At 44.4% G+C, this 21695-nt stretch overlaps 1 protein-coding gene and 1 long non-coding RNA gene across 11 annotated transcripts in view; one reads left to right on the top strand and one right to left on the bottom strand.

Annotated features, from left to right (window-relative positions):
* ANK3 (ankyrin 3) overlaps positions 1-21695 on the bottom strand; it is a 318758-nt gene that overhangs the window by 80250 nt on the left and 216813 nt on the right. For all 10 annotated transcript variants that reach the window (XM_087932241.1, XM_087932252.1, XM_087932247.1 and 7 more), the window contains 10 exons: positions 20604-20702; positions 18356-18454; positions 17016-17213; positions 14665-14763; positions 13014-13112; positions 8339-8536; positions 6359-6457; positions 1324-1422; positions 1092-1190; positions 240-335 (listed from right to left, as the gene is read on the bottom strand). In XM_087932241.1, the coding sequence (XP_087788367.1) occupies positions 240-335; positions 1092-1190; positions 1324-1422; positions 6359-6457; positions 8339-8536; positions 13014-13112; positions 14665-14763; positions 17016-17213; positions 18356-18454; positions 20604-20702 (1185 nt within the window). The remainder of the gene's footprint in view (positions 1-239; positions 336-1091; positions 1191-1323; positions 1423-6358; positions 6458-8338; positions 8537-13013; positions 13113-14664; positions 14764-17015; positions 17214-18355; positions 18455-20603; positions 20703-21695) is intronic.
* Positions 4069-12197, top strand: LOC148125756 (uncharacterized). Its single transcript, XR_015743411.1, has 3 exons — positions 4069-4214; positions 9994-10185; positions 10236-12197. It is a non-coding gene; the product is annotated as an uncharacterized LOC148125756 (long non-coding RNA).

Genomic DNA, 21695 nt, shown 5'->3' on the forward strand with positions numbered 1-21695 from the left:
TGGCATGCAGCCTGATGCACTTCTAATAAAGGAGGATATTTATAGCTCAGCATTGAAACAAGGGCCTTTGAACTTGGCTTTTTTGCAGTTGTTCCATTACCCAAACTAGGAAACATCATCAGGATAATGAAACGTCTGGAAGAAAGGAGCCAAGCTGTCAGAGAGCACCAAGGACTGCTCAGATGCATTTCTATTCCCTTTGTTTCTTTGGAAAGACGTAGACAGGTAGCCATACTTACAATTGTCGTTGTTGTCTCTTCCGTCACTATTTTCAGCGTGTCGACGACAGAAATGTAGCCCAGGCGTTTGGCGATGGCCAAGGCCGTGTTCCCATTCTAGAGGAGGAAAAGCTTCCTAAGAAGAAGGACTCTAGCAACGTCTCCACTGGAGAAGCAACTAGAGCTGCTATCTACTAGGAAGGGTCAGTTTGAGGCCGTTTCCATGGGAAGCAAATGGAAAAGTAAAGTCTGGCTTGAACAACCAACTACTGAAGAGCAAACAGAGACAGTTGGGGTTATCGACACTCCATCTGTGACCAAGTTTATGAATTCCAAGAAAAGGGATACTTTAAATCAGAGGTCTCCAAACTTTAAGACTTGTGGACCTCCACTCCTAGAATTCTCCAGCCAGCATAGCTGCTCTGGAGAAGCTGGCTGGAGAATCCTGGGAGTTGAAGTACACAAGTCTTAAAGTTGCCAAGTTTGGGGACCCGTGCTGTAAATGCACCCTGCAGAATGGAGAGGTGACGAAAACACTCGTGTTCAAGGTTGGCTGTAAATCAAGATAGCAAAAGCATCTCAACTGTCATGAGACAGGGAGGACCGCTCTTGAGCTCTTCTATGAAAGCCACCCGCGGGCAGGAGTGAAGGATGGTCCAAGGGCCACCTGCTTCTTGAGAACGAGGAGACCCCAGTGCAAGTCTGACACCCCCCCTAACACGCAGGGTTATATACAGAGAATTGAGCTGCCTCCTTCCGTTCCGAGGACCCCAGAATTATGAACACAAGTGGAAGAGCAGCCGTTACCAGCCCAGAAGGGAGCCTGCCAAAAGTGGCACCCAGAGACCTCTCCCCACCCACCCAATGTCTTACCACTGTGAGCTCGTTGGGAGATGCCCCGTTCTGCAGCAGGACGTTGATGATGTGGGTGTGTCCTTGCTGAGCAGCTTGGTGCAGGGGCGTGTAGCCGTTCTAAGGAGAAGAAAAGTGAAAGGAAGCGGTTGCAAGGGACCTTCCAGGAACCTCACCCCCCTCCCCGTCCACACGGAGGAAGGGAGACAAGAGATGAGAAGGAGGGACAGAGGGGGACAAAAAAATATCTCACCTTGGTTTTGGCATTCACTTTTGCAAATTGCTGCAGGAGGAAATTAACTATCTTTATGTTTCCATAGTGGCACCCAACGTGTAATGGAGTGTAGCCCATCTAAAATTAAATCCACACAAAGGAAAGTGCAAAAAAAAGAATGACAGGGTGATTAATACGGCACTTCACCGAATAACGTCATGCGTTTAATCTCCAAGTCTTCTCCTCCACTCCCACCAAGGTCTAAAGTAGCTCCACTCGTGTTTTTAAAAAGGGGTTTTCGGAGAACGCATTGGGCCAAACAGCAGATGGGCTCAGTTTAATGAATCCCTATTGTACTGCAATAGGGCGCCAAAGAAAGGCCGCAGCCATCATTTAATCCATTTCTGAATTTGTGGTGCTAGCTAGGAATTTTGTAGGCTGGGAATGCTGCCTCAATCAAATGGGCTGCTGGACTTTGAGCCACGAGATCTGGATTCAAGTCCCCTTGCAAGGAGGAAGCTGAGCTAAACGGTTCCATCACAACTATCCTATCACACGGGGGTATCCCAAAAACTCACCAAATGGGAGAGGCCCGGCTGGCCAGAAATGTTCACCTGAGCAACTTAAGAGGACATGCAAGATGAAAACACGAGGTGGACACATGGCACCTAGGGGTGCTGACTTTTTTGTGTGGTCCCTGTCACAATGAACATACGTACCAACTCTGTAGGGCTGAGGAAGCCTCAAGGATTGTATTACAATTTTTAAAAGGTGGGGGGATATCCCAGAGAGAGAAAAATTCAGCCCCATCAAGAATGCTGAGGAGGAGGAAGTGCTGTCTTCAGACCTTTCAGGATCATCCCAGTTACCCTTAAAAGTCATGGGCAATTTAAGCCTTATCATTTCCATCAAGATAATATTATCTCTCCTTTCGAGACAGATGCTTATTTAGCAGAACTGAGCTGGGAACGCATGACAGGGACAGTTCACAAAAGAGTCAAGGTAATGTGATCTTTTCTGATGTACAATTGCACCACAAATAAAAGCCCTCCGGCCCCTGCTTGCGTACATTCCCACACCTCTTCCTTGAGACACAAGTACTTTTTTACTAGACACAATTTAGTATGGAGCTATTTACTCACTTGCACCCTTGATAACAAACGATATCCACATTTTTATGGTGGCATCTGCTGTTTTGTTTTTAAAATACAGTGATCGTCCTATGGCACAAACCAACAGGATCTCCTGAGATCCTGCCAGCTAGCAGATTTTGCTTGACAGAGCTAAGCAAGGATGAGAAACCAACCAGCATTTCCTTCCCACAGACCCTGCCCAGCGTCTCTGGATACAGAAGGTCGGATGGTCTACAGACGACTCAGCAGGTGGTCAACAAGCATCCACTTTTATGTACTAAGGGCTGTTGTCTTTCTTGGCATCATCCCAGCTCTTGGAACGTGAACCTGGTTTGAGAATCTGCCCAAAATTTATTTGAGGTATTTTAAGATCATCCAGAAGATTTAAGCAAAATGTGGCCTGCAGTCCTCTGGGGAAATTATATTCTGATCTATCTTTTCTACTTTAACATCAAAAAACCTTTTAGATTGCACAGAAAATGTGGGGAACATTAAAAGCACGTAAAACAGAGCCAACTCCCCTGTCCTTATTTTTTTCAGCTTAATTCAGTCAAAATGTGAATATTTTGGCCATTAACTTAGCCTCTCCACTCCTTCCTTTATGGAACTGATGGGTGGATCAAATAAGACTTAACAGAAACAACAAAATGAATTAGTCTTCCATTCATTATCATTTCCTTTCTTTCACCTAAACAAGGAAACATAAATAAATGAGACTACACTTGACTTGGTTATTGAATTCACCATTTGGTGGGTTCAACAATGCAACGAATGGTAAGGTGACCAAACAGCTTGAACGTATCTCACAAGAACCTAATCAAGTGCAATGCTAAACAAACTCAAACATGTCCTGCAAAGAAAGCCACTAGTAAATACGGTGTGCAAACACAGCCCTTGAGCACAGTTCTTTTTCACTGTACATAATTTTTGGCAGAGGAAATTTAATTTCTGGATTGGTTTACAGGAGGGCAAAGTATATGGGATGCCATCTAGTGATACAATCAACAACTACACAAATGGCTTCTTACAGGTGAATTCCAGGTACGGAGACCCAATTTTGATCACACCTTTTCATTCTGATCTGGCCTGAGATCCAAGTGCTGCTCCTTGTACTGGACTATCAGGCTCCCTCAGCAAATCTTGATTGCTATTCTCTGCACCAGGTAAATAATTCAGGGAATGCAATGAAAATAGCCCTAAATGTTGCAGCGACGTCCCCATTTTTGAGACAGCATTTCAGACCCAAACAATTTTGAGATTTGCAATCTCCTTCCCCTTCCTTTGGGATTATTTTGTTTTACAGGCTTCTAATTAAATTGCAGAGCTTCCAGGTCTCGAGAAATGCTTTTTAAAACATGATTTACTGAATGTGCTGGAAAGAGGCAGTAAAATAAGAAAATAAGAAACTGAAAGTCCCACCACCTCTTCCTCCTCAAGAAAGTAGGTTGACTTGAAACAGTTCCAGTTCCCAACTGATTTCCTGAAGTATCTGGGCCCAAATGTAGTAGTTTATGTGTGAGATTTCTTCTCTTCTCTGTCTGCCTGTTTTTCCCTCCATGGATTTTGCTACTGCAGGCTACCGTGCCAGCACCAACCTTTATGACAGGGTAATCAGCTTCCTGACCTTTGATAAGAGGACAAGGGCAGGTAATTATTACTGGAGCAGACTTTTTTTTTCCATTGCCAAAAGAAAAAGGCTGCAACCCTTTCATTGGAATATCCGGCTGGGCTGTCTGTTATTATGTCCACAATGGACCCTTGGTGGGCAGGGAGACCACACAGCTTGCCTTCACCCACGTAGGCAGTTGGGCCTCCTACACAGTCTGGGTTTTTATTTTTTATTTTTGTTCTGGTTGTTGTGGTGGTTTTGTTGTTGCTTTTGTTGTTGTTTTGTTGTTGCGGTTGATGCTATAGAGCACTGCACACCCGAACAACTAGACACAAGGACGGTTTTGTCCTGAAAGCCATCACTCTGCTAAACAAATAATTCCCTCAACTCTGTCCAACTATTTACAAAGTCTGCACTACTATTACTGTTAATCTTCTCATCACTCCTTGTTGCCCATCCCCTCCCACTTGTGACTGTAGGACTGTAACTTTGTCGCCTTACGATCTATATTGGCTGTTTTCTAGTATGATTGGATTGCTTATTGTACCCTGTGACTATCATTAAGTGTTGTACCTGATGATTCTTGACTCTTGACGAATGTCTCTTTTCTTTTATGTACACTGAGAGCTTCTGCACCAAGACAAATTCCTTGTGTGTCCAATCACACTTGGCCAATAAAGAGTTCTATTCTATTCTATTCTATTCCATTCCATTCCATTCCATTCCATTCCATGTTGTTTTTAAGGCTAGAGAGGGAATGAAGGCAAGCATCTTCTTTCATCTGATCTAAAGGAAGAGAATTTGTCCAATTTATCTACTCTTACGAGATCTACTCCTCCTGATTTGAGAAGTCCCTCAACCGGCCTTTTGCACCAACATTTTTGGCCAGGAGTCAACATGCTCCTTGAAGAAAAACAGGCAAAAATCCTTTGCTACCTTCCAACTCCTTTAACCGTCCAAAGATTTAGGGCCACACCCACACCTCCTGTACGCCTCAGCCAGCTCAGGAAGTGACTCTTATGATTATGGAAGTTGTCGTCTGAACTTCCTGTGGCTGGTTTTTTTTTTTTTTGGTCCAAGACGCTAATGATGCCATACACCTCACAGCTAAACAGGCCAATCGGTTTCAAAGCAGAACTGTGCATCTGGGATTGATTGAAGGAGGCAGAGTATTTGAGGCTTTACGGTAGGCATCATGGTAGAAATGAGAAGGACCATCCACCCACAGACCGGAGAAAACAGTGATGACATCAGTCACACAATTAGAAGGGCCCAAGAAAGGAGTCCAGAGGCAGCTGGCCAAGCATCAGAAGAGATCTGATCAGCTGCATCCGTGATCCAACCCAGCTGTGCTGTTATATTTATTTATATGCTTTTATTGAACAAAGGTGCCATTGACACAAGAAATAGTTCCCAAGTCAGAAAGGGCAGTGGGGGAGCAACTGGTTTTACTCACGTTAACTTGCCTCTCCTGGGATTGTTTAAATACAATCTTTACAGTTAAAAAAACATCACTGGGAAAAGAAGGATCAGTTTTAATGAAGAAATATTCTTGGGGTGCCCAACCTGATCCTTCCTTCCCTCCTCTTATAAAAAATAAATAATCTGAAGATTGGAAGCAATTCCATTAATATACGAAACCAGCAAGGGTGCCTGTAGGAGCTTCACATGGCAACCTGGGTAGGGACTAGGAGACGGAAGAGAAGCGTGGGAGATGTGAGAACGTGTTGGAGCAGAACCCTGGACATGGTGGTGGTGATGTCACAGGGCAACTTCCAGTGACCCGATGGAGGCATTCTCTTCCCCCTCTTCCATCAAGGTAAGCGGTGGAACTAAGGTAGATAGTAACAGCACTTAGACTTATATGCTACTTTATAGTGCTTTACAGCCTTCTCTAAGCGGTTTACAGAGTCAGCCTCTTGCCCCCAACAATTTGAGTCCTCAATTTGCCCACCTTGGAAGGATGGAAGGCTGAGTCAACCTTGATCCTGGTGGGCTTTGAACTGCCAAACTGTAGGCAGCTGGCTGCAGCAGAAGTAGCTTGCAGTGCTGCACTCTCACCACTGTGCCACAGAGGCTCCAGATGTTCCCTGGATTCTATTATCCTGGAGGTCACAGCCCATCCAAAGACAGACAAATGTGGGCATTTCCTCATCTCTGCAGAACTAAGATTCTGGGGAAAGATTAACAACCGCTCTACGGGGAAGGAGGATTTCTAAAGGGGAGAGGTGATTAGGGAAGTGGTCTGGAAAGGGAAAAAGAGAGTAATACATGGGGGCAGGTGGGGGGGATATAAAACTTTTAAGAAATACAATCTTTCCACGAATCCTACCTTAGTGGGCGCATCCACCACGGCTCCTTGGTTGACCAGCACCTCTGCCACATTGATTCTGTCCTCCTGGGCTGCCAAGTGCAGCGGAGTCAGGCCACTCTGCAAATCACATGCAGCGAATCAGTTTTGGGGGCAGAAGGATCTGCTCAGAAGCATCCAGAACTGGCTTTTAATGCCTAGCGAACCTGGGACTGAGCTTAGCGTCAGCAGAAAATGCACCTGTGGTGCTCAATACACATTTCAACCAGGTACATCCAAGTACACAGTTAAAGACTGAAAAGGGAAATAGATGCTGCAGGAACAAGTCAGTGGCCATGCTTTTATAAAGGGACTACTATTGTTTGCGTTGGGGTAAAATACAGCGTACGATCCTATCGTGCTGGCGCAGCACAACTACTCCAGGAACCTTTCCTCAAGGTTTATCCATCCTGAACATTCATTTGCCATGTAGAAAACTAATCAAAAAGATGCTATGAGGTTTCCTTGCAGTGCTGCATTTCCCTACATTGGAAAAAGACCATATATAAGATCTCAAAGGTGCCCAAAGCAACAACTGGACTTTCCAAGAATGACACCACAAGCCCATCGAATGCCTTGAACTGAACAACATTTTTACCAGCCACAATCAGTTTTGTTCCATCGTATTTGGTCTTCTACAAGCCTCAGGGCAGAAGAAATGTCCCTGCTATCAGATCAGGTGGCCCGCATGATCTGGGTGTGTGGCTTCTTTTGCTGTGGTTTTTTTGGGGGGTTAGGAGGTGGGCAACCATTTGAGGACCAAGGCAACAGGCTGCAAAAGGAATTTTCTCATTTCATTTTATGCACATTTTGCATTAATTCAGTGAAGATTAACTGGTTAATTTGCATTTAGTCAACTCTGTACGATGATGGTCTGTGGTTCTATAGTGAAATTGCAATAGATGTGATAGAACTATCAGAGTTAACTACAATATCCCTGTAATTCAGTCCTATGAGTCAGAAGAATCATTTGACACCAGGACACAAAAATAAAGAGAGGTGTAAGACAAGTGAACTATAAGTGTTAGATGCATCTTCCTTTATCTATCTGTCTATCTATCTGTCTCTATCTATCTATCTATCTATCTATCTATCTATCCATCTATCTATCTATATCTGTCTATCTATCTGTTTCTGTGTCTGTCTGTCTATCTATCTATCTATCTATCTATCTATCTATCTATCTATCTATCTATCTATCTATCTATCTATCTATCTATCTGTATGCTGTCTGTCTCTTTCTGTCTGTCTCTTTCTGTCTGTCTGTCTATCGATCTATCTATCTATCTATCTATCTATCTATCTATCTATCTATCTATCTATCTAAACTATCTGTTTCTGTGTCTGTCTGTCTATCTGTCTGTCTGTCTATCTATCTATCTATCTATCTATCTATCTTTCTATCTATATCTGTCTATCTATCTGTTTCTGTGTCTATCTATCTATCTATCTATCTATCTATCTATCTATCTATCTCTGTGTATCTCTCTGTCTGTCTGTCTGTCTGTCTCTATCTATCTATCTATCTATCTATCTATCTATCTATCTATCTATCTATCTATCTATCTAATCTGTATCTACCTACCTACCTATCTACCTACCTATGAAGAAGGAGAGAAAGATTAAGAGAATCTGGTAACATTTCATTAAGCCTTTTTTTAAAAATCCCTTGTAGAATTCAACCTTCAGGATTCACACGACTCTCCTGTGCGAGGCAGGGATCTATATTTGTCCTGGATCACAGTTTTGACGATCCTCTCCCAGCAACATTCATGCCATTAAATCTGGCTTGCAAGCTACTCCACATCCTTGCACAGGCAGAGATTGAGTGTCATGAAAAACTCACAGTCGTGGAATAAGATTCCCTGCGGACTCCCTGGAGTTATTGCGAAGAATGGGGCGGCAGCACCGCCCAGCCCAGGCCATTGGGGAGCAGAGACTCTCTCCGTTGCCCCCACACACCTTGTTGCTGAGATTCACGTTGGCATTTCTGGTGAGAAGCAAGGAGACCACGTCCATGTGGCCCTCCTGGGAAGCCAGATGCACGGGAGCAATGCCTTGTCTGGTGACCGCATTGGCGTCAGCACCGTATTCCAGCAAGGTGGTTGCTATGTCCATCTGGTTCTTCTTGGCAGCAATGTGCAGCGGAGTGTAGCCGTTCTGTCAAGGCAAAGCATCTTTGGTTATGGGCTCTTTCCCTAAATAGGGGAGGAGCAATTACTGGCATTTATCGGTGAGGATTTCTAAACCTTTAACCACATACTTTCTCTCACATGGTCCATGGGAAAAGGTTTCGTTTTCCCTTTTTCAAGGAAATTATACAACCTCCCTCCCTCTTGCCACCCCCACCAGTAATATTTCTTTTCTGGTCTGGCCTGCTTGCTGATTTCCAAGGCAATCATTGTGTGGCCTGAAAATGCCTTCGTTGACGTCCCTTACTCTTTCAGTTTAAAAAAAACAACAACAACCATCACTGAGAAAAGAAGGGTCAGTTTTAATGAAGAAATATTCTTGGGGTGCCCAACCTGGTTCTTCCTTCCCTCCTCTTATAAAAAATAAATAAATAATCTGAAGATTGGAAGCAATTCCATTAATATACGAAACCAGCAAGAGTGCCTGTAGGAGCTTCACATGGCAGCCTGGGTAGGGACTGGGAGACGGAAGAGAAGCGTGGGAGATGTGAGAACGTGTTGGAGCAGAACCCTGGACATGGTGGTGGTGATGTCACAGGGCAACTTCCAGTGACCCGATGGAGGCATTCTCTTCCCCCTCTTCCATCAAGGGAAGCGGTGGAACTCAGGTAGATGTTCCCTGGATTCTATTATCCTGGAGGTCACAACCCATCCAAAGACAGACAGATGTGGCCATTTCCTCATCTCTGCAGAACTAAGATTCTGGGGAAAGCTTCAACACTCTACTGGGAAGGAGGATTTCTAAAGGGGAGAGATGATTAGGGAGGTTGTCTGGAAAGGGAAAAAGAGAGTAATAACGGGGGCAGGGGGGATATAAAACTTTTAAGAAATACATAGAATTAATAAGCACAAATAGGCCTTTTGCCCCTGGCCAGATTTTTACCCCCACTCTGGGTCTCCTCATCTCAAGAGAGGATTGAACAAATATCAAGTAAAAATCCACAATTTCATTTTTAGACTGCTTGGGCAGCTGCATTAAAAATAAATACAGACTCAGTCAGTAAATCATATCCTGTCTCTTAACGGTGGAGATGCATGAGCTGGCGAGAAAACAGAGTCACAGCAACTCAGCCATGGTCATCTCTGCTCAGAGACCTTGGACAACTTTATGATTCTAGGACCTGGTTGTGGATGAAAGACAGAGTAAGAAGCCAGGATGCTGGCACTCCACGGTCTAGGCACAAATAACAGAAAATTATCCAGGAAAGAGATAAACGGCATTTTCTTGCATCCTATTTGCAGAAGCTGATTTTGGCATAAAGTTGTGGCCGTTAGTTATACAGACAGGTGCATATTAGAATTGATCTAATATTTGTCTGGTCTCTGAGTGTTATGCGAATTTCACTGTATGTATACTGTGTACATACGTACAGTGGCAATAAAGAATTCAATTCAATCTGCATTTTTGCAATATTGTTTTCACAGAGCGGTGAAAAAGGAAACTTTTGGCAGGGGGGCAAATGACAGCCCCCCCCCCGCCCTCCAGCCGATGAAGACAACAGGAGAAATCCTTTCCGGAGAAAATATCGAAGAAATCCCTCAGTCGATGGGGACATCTGGTCATCTCTTGTGAACAGCCAGGAGGGCTCTTCCATGGCGGAAGCTCATCTCAGCTAGGTTTTGTGACTTTCAGAACGCCCCGTTGGATCAAAGGTAAAGGAATCAAGGGAGCCAACCCATAATTTCTGCTTTTCTCTCAAGTCTGTCATTTTGTCATTTGGGTTTTGGCACAACATTGGCTCAGGAAGAAAAAAAAGAGAAGTGCCTGCCCTATGAAAAGAGATTTTTCAGCATCAAACTAAGGCCATATCCTGACTCTTGTGAAGATGTGCGATTTCTTATGATTGTACCCAGTGATAAAGCTTTGGACCTACTTTAGAAAAGAAAAGGACCAGACATCTAAGGGGTTCCCCGTTCAGTGGGAAGCAATCCTAAAGAATCCCCTTTGTGCAAGTTTTTATTCTCTGAACAAACTCTTAAAACAGGCCTTTGCGATGAGAAAGCCCCGTGCTTCAAAATGAGGAGTGTACAGTATCAAACTCAACATGATAACACTAAGAATCCTAACCCTGATGGGCCAAATAATGGCTGCTCTGTTTTATAGCTTTATGGCAGCATTTATAAAATAACTTGTATTTCTCAAGGCAGTTTGGAATCAGGGAGCGATGCCTGTGGATTGTGGATTACATAACAAAGATACCCACCAAGTTGCTTTGGGCAGCAACCCCCTGAGCACTGTGCCATAGGTTATCCCTTGATTTGCAGACCTCAAGATTGTTAGGTTTCTCCCATCCCATCTTATCACAGTTCACCTTAACTCACAATATTGTGTAACAGTTTCGCTCGATGGTCACTTGGATTTCAGTTAGCAAGCTGGAGCCTATAACCTTATCAAAGTATTTGAGTCTGGCAGACCTCAGAAATGGCCAAGGCCCCCAAGACATCACTCCATTGGGTAATTAGGGGGTTTGTGCCCCCACATTCCCTTTTAAGGGGGCCACAGTTAGCACGGCAGTCCCCAAAGGAGGAGAGAAGGACAATGGGCGAATAGGCGGCAATATAAATTCAATCAATAAATAAATTCATCCATCACCTCGCAAATTCTCACCATCAATTCAGTTCCATTAAGACAGAGAAGTCTTTCTGAAGTGTTTCTTCTGTCTGAACAGTCTAAGGGAATCTACCACAGGAATTTTAGCAGGGATTCAAAGAATACAACACTTTGTATTAATGGTTTTGTTGTTTATTCCAAGAGGTTTGATGGATCAGATTAAGATCAAAATTCTACATTTGCTTCTCTAGGCGTGGATATTAGTGATCCTCTCTGAGGAAGCACGTACAGGATTGCATTGAAAAACAGAGCATCGGAGGTTGGGTTTGAATCTAACGGCCACGTTCTGGAATTCTGATTGTTACCTCATGTGCAGAAATCCATTTCCGCGTTTGCCAAGTTTCCACTGAATGCAAACATGTTGTTGGCATTTTCCACTTCGACCTTTCCAATCTCTAATCAATCTACACACAGTCAAGTTGCCACACAGAGACTGATGAAAGTGATAAACAACCATGCAAGGGGCCTTACCTGACTTTTTCTGCTTAACTCTCTCCTTCCCTTTGACCTCATGAAACAATAGGAAAAAAGTAGCCCATTCAAGTGACACATTTGCCCCCAGGCAGGAAGAAAGAAAAGGGGGGTAGCCCTGAAGCTATGGGACTTCATGTTGCCTGTACACTATTCCGTCATTGCTTCTTCTTCGCAAAGGAAGAGTCAATGCTACTATTCATACAACACATTTAACCAGGAGAGATGGCTCCTACCCGTATCTTAACTTGGTCTGATTTCAACTTTTCTGGCTTAGGTGCATTATAGAAATCCAGTTTGCCAGTGGTTCTATGCATTATGAGAACCCAAAACATCAATAAATAGCACATTAAGCATGTTGTGTGAATGCAGCCAAAGTCTTTTAGAAACATGTATCTCCCTGATGCTGTGTGAAAAACCCTGAAGGATCTATGCACTTCCTATTCCTCCCCTTCATGGAGATTGTCTCTAATACTGACACTCTCTAATTCTCTCTCTAATTCTCTCTCTTTCTCTCTCTCTCTCTCTCTCCCACTCTCACTCCCTCTCTCTCTCCTTCTGCTATTCCTGTAAACAACAAAGATTTCACCTTGTATGCTCTGCAAATAGCAATGCCAGGGTAATCACCTCCATCCAATCCATTGGTTCCTGAGACCACCAATCACCATAACAATCTTAATCTGTGTAATGCTTAAACACTCCAAAGCTTTCCAGATGTCCCCTCACAGCACCAAAACAGGGACGTTTTGCTAAATTAGGAGATTCATTTGGATCATGTACTGCTGCCATAGGTTAACTACAACACTACCGATTTAATTTACGTTTTCATAATTATGTTCTATAAGGACAGTACAGACACAGCTTAGAGGCTCCATAGGAGTTTCTGGGCAGAAGAGAACATTGCAAGTCTCCAATACAGGTCCAGAAGAGACACAGTGGGGAAGCCCATCTCATCTGGATCAGAAAGTTTTAGGTGGCCCTTAGATGTAACCTTGTGGTTCGCAATCCGGGGGGAGAAGAATGAACTTCCCAAAGCATCAACCCTTTGTCAAATCCTCCTCTACCAACTCCATGTCTTCCTTAGTGTGGATGATCAAGATAAAGGTCACCTACCATCTAACCTAGAGGGTGCCCAACCTTGGCAACTTTAAGACCTATGGACTTGCCCCAGCCAGTCATTTTGAATTCTATGAGTTGAGGCTCACAAGTCTTAAAGTTGCCAAGGTTGGACATCCCTAATCTAATTCGTCTCCTGCTTTGGATCATCCTATAGTGTCACGAAAGGAGGTCCAACAGGGCTTGCAAAGGAGGGGAAAGATGGAAGAGGTGGCTGGATCTTCACCCCACTCGGTAGCATTGGTACCTTTGCAGAAGCGTGAGGAGAGGCTCCTTGGTCCAAAAGGAGAAGTGCCACTTTCTGATTATCGTAATGTGCCGCAACATGCAGTGGAGTTAAACCACTCTAAAAACACATGCAGAACAAACAGGCATGGTTAGAAACCCACTTTACAGAAACACTTGGAGAATTATGTTGAACTAGGTTTAATGAAGTTTATGGTGGTATTAACTGTGATTTTGAAATGATCAACTACAACACAAGATACAACACAAAACACTGACTTGTATGGGAATGTTCTTCACACTTCAGCTTTGCCTACCTGAATAACTATCACCCCGATCTCTTACAGACTATGGATAAGAAATGTTGATTCATACTTTATTGACATGCTTCTTAAGATATTTTTGGGCGGGCATTCAGTTTAATGTTATAGCCCGCTCTGGACTTTCAGTCTTTAACAGGGAATGTCTCTTTACCAAAATCTCTTGATAGACATGTTCAAACCTTCAAGCCCATTCAAGCCTATCAAGAGAAAAGTCTAGTCCGATTTCAAACAAGACTTCCATCATCTAATTAAAATGACTCCCATGTGCATATGCAACCATGAAAACTAAAATTGGTAAATTTTGCCCAATAGAGATCTTTCTTTTTTCATGTGAATATTATGGGTGGTCCACACTGTCTATGCAGAATAATGTCATCAAAGATCTTAGAAGAAAGTGGGAAACCACAAGTTGCGGTTGAAGATGTGTTGTGGCTCCGATTCCCGAGCCTGTGCTGTTAGAGGAAGAGGACTCGGAAGATGAGGAGGAGGAACTGGGAATGCCTTCCTCCCCAGGACCTTCTTCTCTGGCAATGCCTTCCTCCCTGATAATGCCTCAGGTTTCATCAGATAACCTAGAGAAACAGCCTGGGATTAATTAGGAGGAAGGCATATCGGAGCAGCCCCTGACAGGGAGTCAAGAGGAAGAATGTTGACTTGATCCTAAACAGCGTCGTAGGGAGAAACGTGAGCAACAACGTAGGAGGCGTGGGAGGGTCAGAGAGTGAGCTGAGTCATTGAGCCACATCCCACAGGGGATAAAAGTGGGTGTGTTGTCAGCTGGAACTTTGTACTGGACAAAGTTTGATCTTACTTCAGGTTTTTCTTTGTGGTCTGCCTTGTAATTTTCTGTAAGTAGCTTTTTACTTGTTATCAGTTCGGACTTGGCAGGCAGAGCGTGTTGGAATGCCAAGGACGTTATCAGTTCCAAAGAATTAACTCTGTGAAGTCCGAGCCAGCTTGCCTGCCTGTGTTTGTGTGAGTTTGTACTCTTTCATCTTTTGAGAAAGAAGAAAGGTGAGACAGAACAGGATGCACTCATTTAGAGTGGCCATGAGCCCACCATTGGTAGACTTGAAAGGACAAGTGAGGGATAGATTGTCCTGGGGGAAAAATCCATCTCTGTGGTCACTACATACAATAATATGTAACAATAAAACAACCTGATGGCATGTAATCAATCAATCATCAAGGTATTGTGAAATAGAACAATATCCTCAAGAAATCAATACTTCTTTTTCAGGAGAAACCAAGAACTTTTGCAATACCACACAGAAGTGATGGAAAAGGAGAACTATTCCAGGGGGATCCTGATGCATTTGATGGGCCACATTGCAGCAACATCTGCCCTACCTTTCCAGCTGCATCTGGAGAAGCGTTTTTCTGAAGTAGGAGGTTGGCAACCTCTATTTTGCCATATTTTGCTGCCACGTGTAGAGGGGTAAATCCTTTCTGTAAGATAAACATTTGTATTAACAGTTTTATTTGAGGGAAAAACAAAACATTTTTGCAGAACCCAGGCGCAACTGGAGAGGTTGTATTTCCATGTTAACAGCAGAATGGAAAGTGCCATTCCCCAACCAAATGTCGACTTGCAAGAGACACAGGGATCCACCTTTCTACAACGCACAAGGAAGCCAATTAAAGGACTGTATTTTATTTTGAAATGACTTTCAAATCCTTTGGGTTACAAAGAAACTTTGAAAGCATAAGGATCGTGTCTACAGGGATATGACAATGAAATTTGTAATGTCAAATCTTATGAGTGGAACCTTCCCATTGTTAGCAAAAGAAATGTATCTTAGGCAGGATGGCAAAAAGGCAAAATGGAAATCACTTTAATTCCCATCCAATTCAAAATCAGCAACAGTAATTCAATACTTGACACATTCCTCTTGAAGAAGCGAAATAACACAGCCTATGTAAAAAGGCACCATTTTGATATAAACTAATCAGTTTATATCAGTTTCTCTGGAAAACAAAAATAATCAAAGGCCACTAGGATGATATCTGGTCTGCAGAAACAGTTTGAACTACTCCTTGGATAATGGTGGGACACTTCCAACTTAGAGATCACCACCATCTTTTAAGGACCTGAATGCGTACAGATGAACTTCACATGCACAAATTGTCTTCTTAAATAATCATTGGTTGATTCCCCCCGCCCCCCACTTTCCCTCTTTTATTTTCTCAACTGTGTACAGAGTTGGCCCAAGTTACTTTGCCACTTGAAGTTCAGGGCATGATGCCTCCAGGCCCCCATTCCAAGGACAGAAGCCAACTGGAGCAGAACACAGAATTTGGGTGTGGGGTCCTCCACTGCCTTTAAAGAAGGAAGGTTGTTCAGAACGGCTCAAAAGCTGCCCCCTGCTACCCTCTCCTAACCACCCTCAAGACCTTCTGCATTACAAAAGGGTCAGCTCTGATTCTGAGCCAGGGTTGGACTGGCTCTCCATTAAAGGGATGATTCACAAGACAAACTCTGGAGAAGTTTCAGAATGAGCAAGTTGAACTCTGCCGGCTGCTCTCTTCCTGAATGCCAAGCAAGTTTATTCCCAGGTAAACATTTCCTGAAAGTAGAAAAGGAGGCTAACTCTCTCTCTAATATGCTATGTTAATATATGCAAGGGGAAAATACCAAAATCGTGCAGACAACGGTTTCCTTGTGACACTCTGTGTAAACAGAAGTTGGACTTTGAAGAGGGATAAAAAGAGTATTCATGCCTTTGAACTCTGATGTACAGAAAACTCCTGAGAATACCATGGATGGCCAAGAAATCAAACCAGAGGATCGTTGGACAAATTAATCCAGAATACTCACTCAAGGCACAAAAGATCAGGCTTCTGAAGTTATTATATTCTAGATAATTATGTGAAGAACCAGCTCTGGAGAAGCTTTTAAATTCTGAGAATGGTAGCAAGAAAGAAAAACAACCAGCTGCACGGTGGAGGAACTCCAATATGACAGGAAAGAGGGCTCCGTTGGAAAACCTGAAGACCAGGCTGGGCAGAACAACCCATCTCTGTGGTTGCTAGGAGTTAACTGCGACTTAATAGCACTCACTCACTCACCCACTCAATCTGTGGGGTTTTCCATGGGAAAAACAATATACCCCTTGCCAAAATTACATCTTTCTCGTTCAGCATCCTATGGAAACAGTCAACTTGACCTTGTTTGGTATATTGTTGGTGCAGAGCAATAATTCTATTGGAATCAATGCCATTCCCAGAGACATAATGGTGTTTTGGCAGGGGTCTGTTCTCCAACCTTGCTGCTTAGCTCCTGAACATTTCATTACCAAGCTAGGTAACGTCTTCAGTTGGAGGTGAAATCTCTTGTTTGTTTATATAGGCCCTGGGTGGTCAGTTAGTCTTGAGACTGGTCTTGGGACAATCAACCTTATGACTCATTCGGTCTTGTGAGTCAACCAGTGAACCAAGACCAACTGACCATCCAGGACCTATACAAACAAAAAAGATACTTCGCCCAAAACCTTCACTGAAGATGTTACCTACTTTGGTAATGAAATGTCTGGGAGCTAAACAGCAAGCTTGGAGAACAGACCCCTGCCAAAACCTACAACCTCAGCTATGAATGTTCTCAACAATTTCTAACATAATGTTGCCTCCCTGGATAAAGAGCAGCCACAATACTTTTGAAACACCGATCCAAGGCCTGCTTTCTATTCCTTAAACGTTCTTACCTTGGTAATGATACTCAAGGATGCCCCGTGGTCCAAAAGGACAGACGCCACATCTTCATGTCCTTCTCGTGCTGAAAGGTGCAGAGGGGTATACCCAGATGTTGTGGCAGCATTTGCAGAGGCTCCTTGCTGTAACAGCTGCTGGACTATATCGGCTTTGCCCAGACGCGCAGAAATGTGCAGTGGCGTTTGGTCATCCTAGAAATGGCAAGGAAAGAGTAAAATTTCCACACTGAGATTCAAATGGGCAGCCAAGGGTTGTCCTTAGGGCCCACGGAGAAAGCAGGAAACCCTCAATACAGGCCTGGATAAATTAAAATGGAGACTCTGAAACCCTCAGTTCTGACTGGAGGTGTTGTGGTCCGCCAGAGACCCGTGGAGCTGGCAGCAGAGTCAGACAGTGGGGAGGAACATGGGCCAGTCCAGGAGTCTGGGGAGGACTCAAACGAGGGTCCTGCGTCCAGTACAGAGATGGGGCTAGGGCCATCTGGGACTTATGTGCTGACTCCGGAGCCTCCAGAATCTGACAACAGCAAGGCAGAGAAACAAGGGGAGCCTGTTCCCAGTGTGTGCATTCGCAGAGCTGCCAGAAGGCAAGAACAGTTAAGACAAAAAGGGCGACTCAGGAGTAAGGCTTGGAAGTGATTGGCCCTCCCATAAGGCATAAAGGAGAAGCAAAGGGATAGGAACCTTTGCAGGAAGCAACTTTGTTCGCTCTGTTCAAATTAAACATTGAAGCTCTGTGTGGACTTTATACTTGTTTGTCTTTTTACAGTTAAATTGTCAATTCAAAGGAGAGAAAGGTGGGTGCTTATCTCGAGAGGCTGTTTGGGACTCATTACAGGCTGGGAATGCACATAATTCCCGGCCGTAGAAATAAAAAGAGAGTTGTTAGGACTAAGCGTGTGATTAATTACGGTCTCAGGCAGCCTTGGTCAGAACAAGACGATCCCTCGCCATCTAACTGGGACAGATTAGCAACGCACCACCTGTTTTGTTCCAAACTGTTTTGAGTGTGACACTGGGCCAAATGTCCTTTCCCAAGAGTAAAATGGCTGTTCTGAACACAAATAGGAGGGGTTTTTTAGCACTCTGAGCTCCACAGAAAATGTTCTACACTGGAAAGAACCTTTGCACTGAAAAGGGGGCATCCCATGAAATATCACGCTTCAAACAGTTCAACCAAAATGTTTTACAGTCTCTTGGAGAGAATCCCAGGACTATATCCTTGTCAAGGGACAGTAAAGGATGCTAACCAGCCCTTGAAGGGATATCTCGCCCCTTAATGCACAGCACCTGAAGGCCGCCTGCAGCATAGAAGACGCAGAGAAGCTGCTTACCTTGGCCTTAGCTTCCACTTGGGCGCCATTTTGAACTAAGGACCGAACCACTTCTGACTGGCCAGCTCTGGCAGCCATATGCAGGGCTGTCTCACCCCTCTGTCAATGGAAAGTGATTAGGATGGCAGAGGTTAGGAAGACAGAAAAAAGGGAGAAAATATACTACTAGCAACAACAGAGATATTTGGGATCAGGATGTGAAAGCAGGTCATCTTTGACCCCTCGAGACTGTCTAGGCCTCACAAAGTAATTTGTTCCAGAATTGATTTTTTTTTTATTTTTTAGCCCTGAACACATTTGTTCTTTGCCAAATGAAAACATTGCTGTTTTCAAAAGGAGAGGTGTTATTTGAGGAATTAAGGCACCCTTGTGCTTAGATGACATTTTCCACAGGAAGAGCCCATGGGATTGTGCCAAGCTTTGGACCTCCAGTTCTGAATGTCCCCCACCCCCATTTGATTCTCTGCTCTTGGGCTTGAGGGCTCTGCATGCCTGTTTGTCAGCAGGCAAACTCACAGCTGGGCCAATCGAAACAAATCAATAGTAATAATAAAAAGGCTATTAACAATCTGCGGCACTTCATGCACTTCAGCCAAAGGATGGGTCACCAGGGAAATGGCAAGGTGTTGTGGTTCGCCGGCAGCAGGTGTTTGCCGGCAGAGGTCTCTGATAGCGAGTACTCAGACGAGGGGCCTGCGTGTGATGCAGGGATGGGGCCAGGACTATCGGAGAGTAGGGAGCTGCCTTCGGAGATTGTGGAGTCTGGCAACAGTGATGCAGAGGACCCCGGGGAGCCTGTGCCCAGTGCATGTATGCGCAGGGCTGCTCAAAGGAAATAGTAGCTGAAGCAGCAAGGGTAACTCGGGAGTAAGGCTGGAAAGTGATGGCCCTCCCTTAAAGGATAAAAACCAGCCTTTGGGGATGTGTTCTTTGCAGGAAGCAAAGAAGTTCTTTAGACTCAGAGTCCTCGTTGAAGCCCTGCTTACTCTGGTTTGTTTTTGAAACTTTTGTCGGTGGATATTTAACCAGTAATTAGTCTTCTGTTCTTGGCAGCCTTTTGCAACCTTTGGCTTGCTTTTGAAAGTGGACAAATAGGTTTAAATGTTTCTTGGCTGGGAATGCACTGAATTCCCAGTGCCACATTAAAAAAGGTTTGCTTTTATACACAATTTGTGTTTGTTTAATTTGAACAAGGCTTGGGTCAGAACACAAGGACAGCAAGAAACTGAAAAGGGAAGTGACGTGTTTGGTGAATTGGCCATAGTTTGCCACAGTTAAAAGCAAATCCTGCCCATAGCATAGTTTGTGCAGAGTTTGCCTGTTTTTCTGTGGCTGTGGCTCCCTCCTCGTGGCACTGAGCCTAATGAAGAATGGCCTGTGGCAGACCATAGGAAAACAAAAACAGAAACAGGACTTCTCTGGCCAGCCTTGGAAGAACAGATCCACTCCACACCACTCTGGCTTTTAAAGCTTCTCCTCCTCCTTTGGGGATTGAAAGGCACTCCAGTTTGATTGGGATCAGCTCCGTGGACGGGGTTTGCTCAAAATGACATTCAAGAAATAGAGACGTTCCCACAGACTAGAGGTGATCATGCACACACCTGCTTCCCGTGGCACAAATCAGGATAAAAAAGAAAGTAGGCTAAAACTTAGCCAGAGAAACGCTGCAGGATCCATCCCTTCGCAGCCCAGGAGAGGAGAGGGAAAAATAAAACCTTCACTTTCACTTCATAGTTGCCTGGATATATCAGAGAGTGATTAATTCTGGTCAACAATGTCACTTCTTGGTGATGGCTGCCTATGCGAAATGCCACAGTTTGGAAACTTTACAGAGAACTGACTGGCATGTGCTGTCCCCTTTCTGTCTTTTTCAGCACCCCTGAAAGCTTGGAGCCTGGTCAAAAGGTATAGGAGATCTCTCCCCTGAGAGTGGGGGGGACATCTGTGAAGATCAGGGATAGACCATCTCAACAGGGGAGCTGCAGGTAGAACAAGGAGGACAAGAAAGGTCTCAAGGAAAGGTCTTCTCTCTTCTGAAATCCAGCTAGGAGAACGCCAACGATAGTGTGAGGGCCTGCCAGTTGTGCCAGTTGGCAGAAAAACCAACAATTGGAGGTTCAAAACTGTGGTTCCAGACAAGGTCATTATCTCAGCCTAGAAAAACAGCCCAGCCAAGGGAGCCCAGCCAAGAGGAGGAGGCGGCGGCCACCAGGCTGCCCAGTAATGAAAAGTCCACCTTGGTACTTACCACATTGGTCGTGTTGGGAGAAGCTCCGTGGTGCATCAGCTGTGAAACAATATTGACGTGTCCCATGAAGGCAGCAACATGGATCGGAGTCAAACCCGACTAGAAAATGAGCAGAGAGAAGAAAAAAACCATTCCTGGGTTGGCATAATATGAGCAAAGACTTAGCACAGCACACCGAGGAGTGAATGCTTAAAAGGGCCCAGCCTGTTGAGTTGTTGGGGACGCCTGATGGTTGATGGCTCCAAAATATACAAGGCGAGCTGCTGCCAATATTACAAGTCCACCTTGTGGCAAGTTCAAAACATATTAGTTTGACACAAAGGCCGCATTCTGTGCATCTACTTAGGTTTGGAAGAAATCTTCCGTTGCACTCTGCATGCATAGACTGCAAAACCCCAGCACCAGTGGTGGGATTCAAAAATTTTTACTACCGGTTCTGTGGGCTTGGTGGGCATGGTGTGGCTTGGTGGGCGTTGCAGGGGAAGAATATACTGCAAAATTCCCCTTCCCTCCCCACTCCACTAACCTGCTTTCCAGCTCCATTCTCCTGTGCAGGGCAACTAAAGGAGACCCAGCCGATCAGCTGGGACTCGGGAGGCAGAGAATAGACGGGGGTGGGGCCAGTCAGAGGTAGGATTTGCTGGTTCTCCAGAACTACTCAAAATTTCCGCTACCAGTTCTCCAGAACTGGTCAGAACCGGCTGAATACCACCTCTGCCCAGCACCCCAGAAGGTGTACTTTCTATAGTTCAGAACAAGTTGAGTGTAGAAAGTCAGAAACCAGAAGTTGAAAAGGGCCACGTAAGCAGATCAAAGTCAAGCATTTTAGGCCAGAGCACACTCGTATGTTCACGTGCATCACAAAGCATGCAATATTCCACTTCTCCTACGTGGGAATGAGAGTTTGCCTTTCTATTTTGATTTGATGGCAGTAAAAGCTATCTTAAAAATTCATGGTGAACATTGAGCTAAATTCTTTTACTCCCGCTCAAAATGTTGTGTCTCCATTACATAAGGCCAAGGAGAACATGGCCTTTTCTGGGTCAACTTTGGATATAGCTCTTCTCAGTAATTGGTGAATGCAAAGATTTT

The sequence above is a fragment of the Pseudonaja textilis genome, chromosome 4 (assembly GCF_049901715.1).
Source record: "Pseudonaja textilis isolate UNSWEBS1 chromosome 4, rPseTex1.2, whole genome shotgun sequence".
Taxonomy (NCBI): domain Eukaryota; kingdom Metazoa; phylum Chordata; class Lepidosauria; order Squamata; family Elapidae; genus Pseudonaja; species Pseudonaja textilis.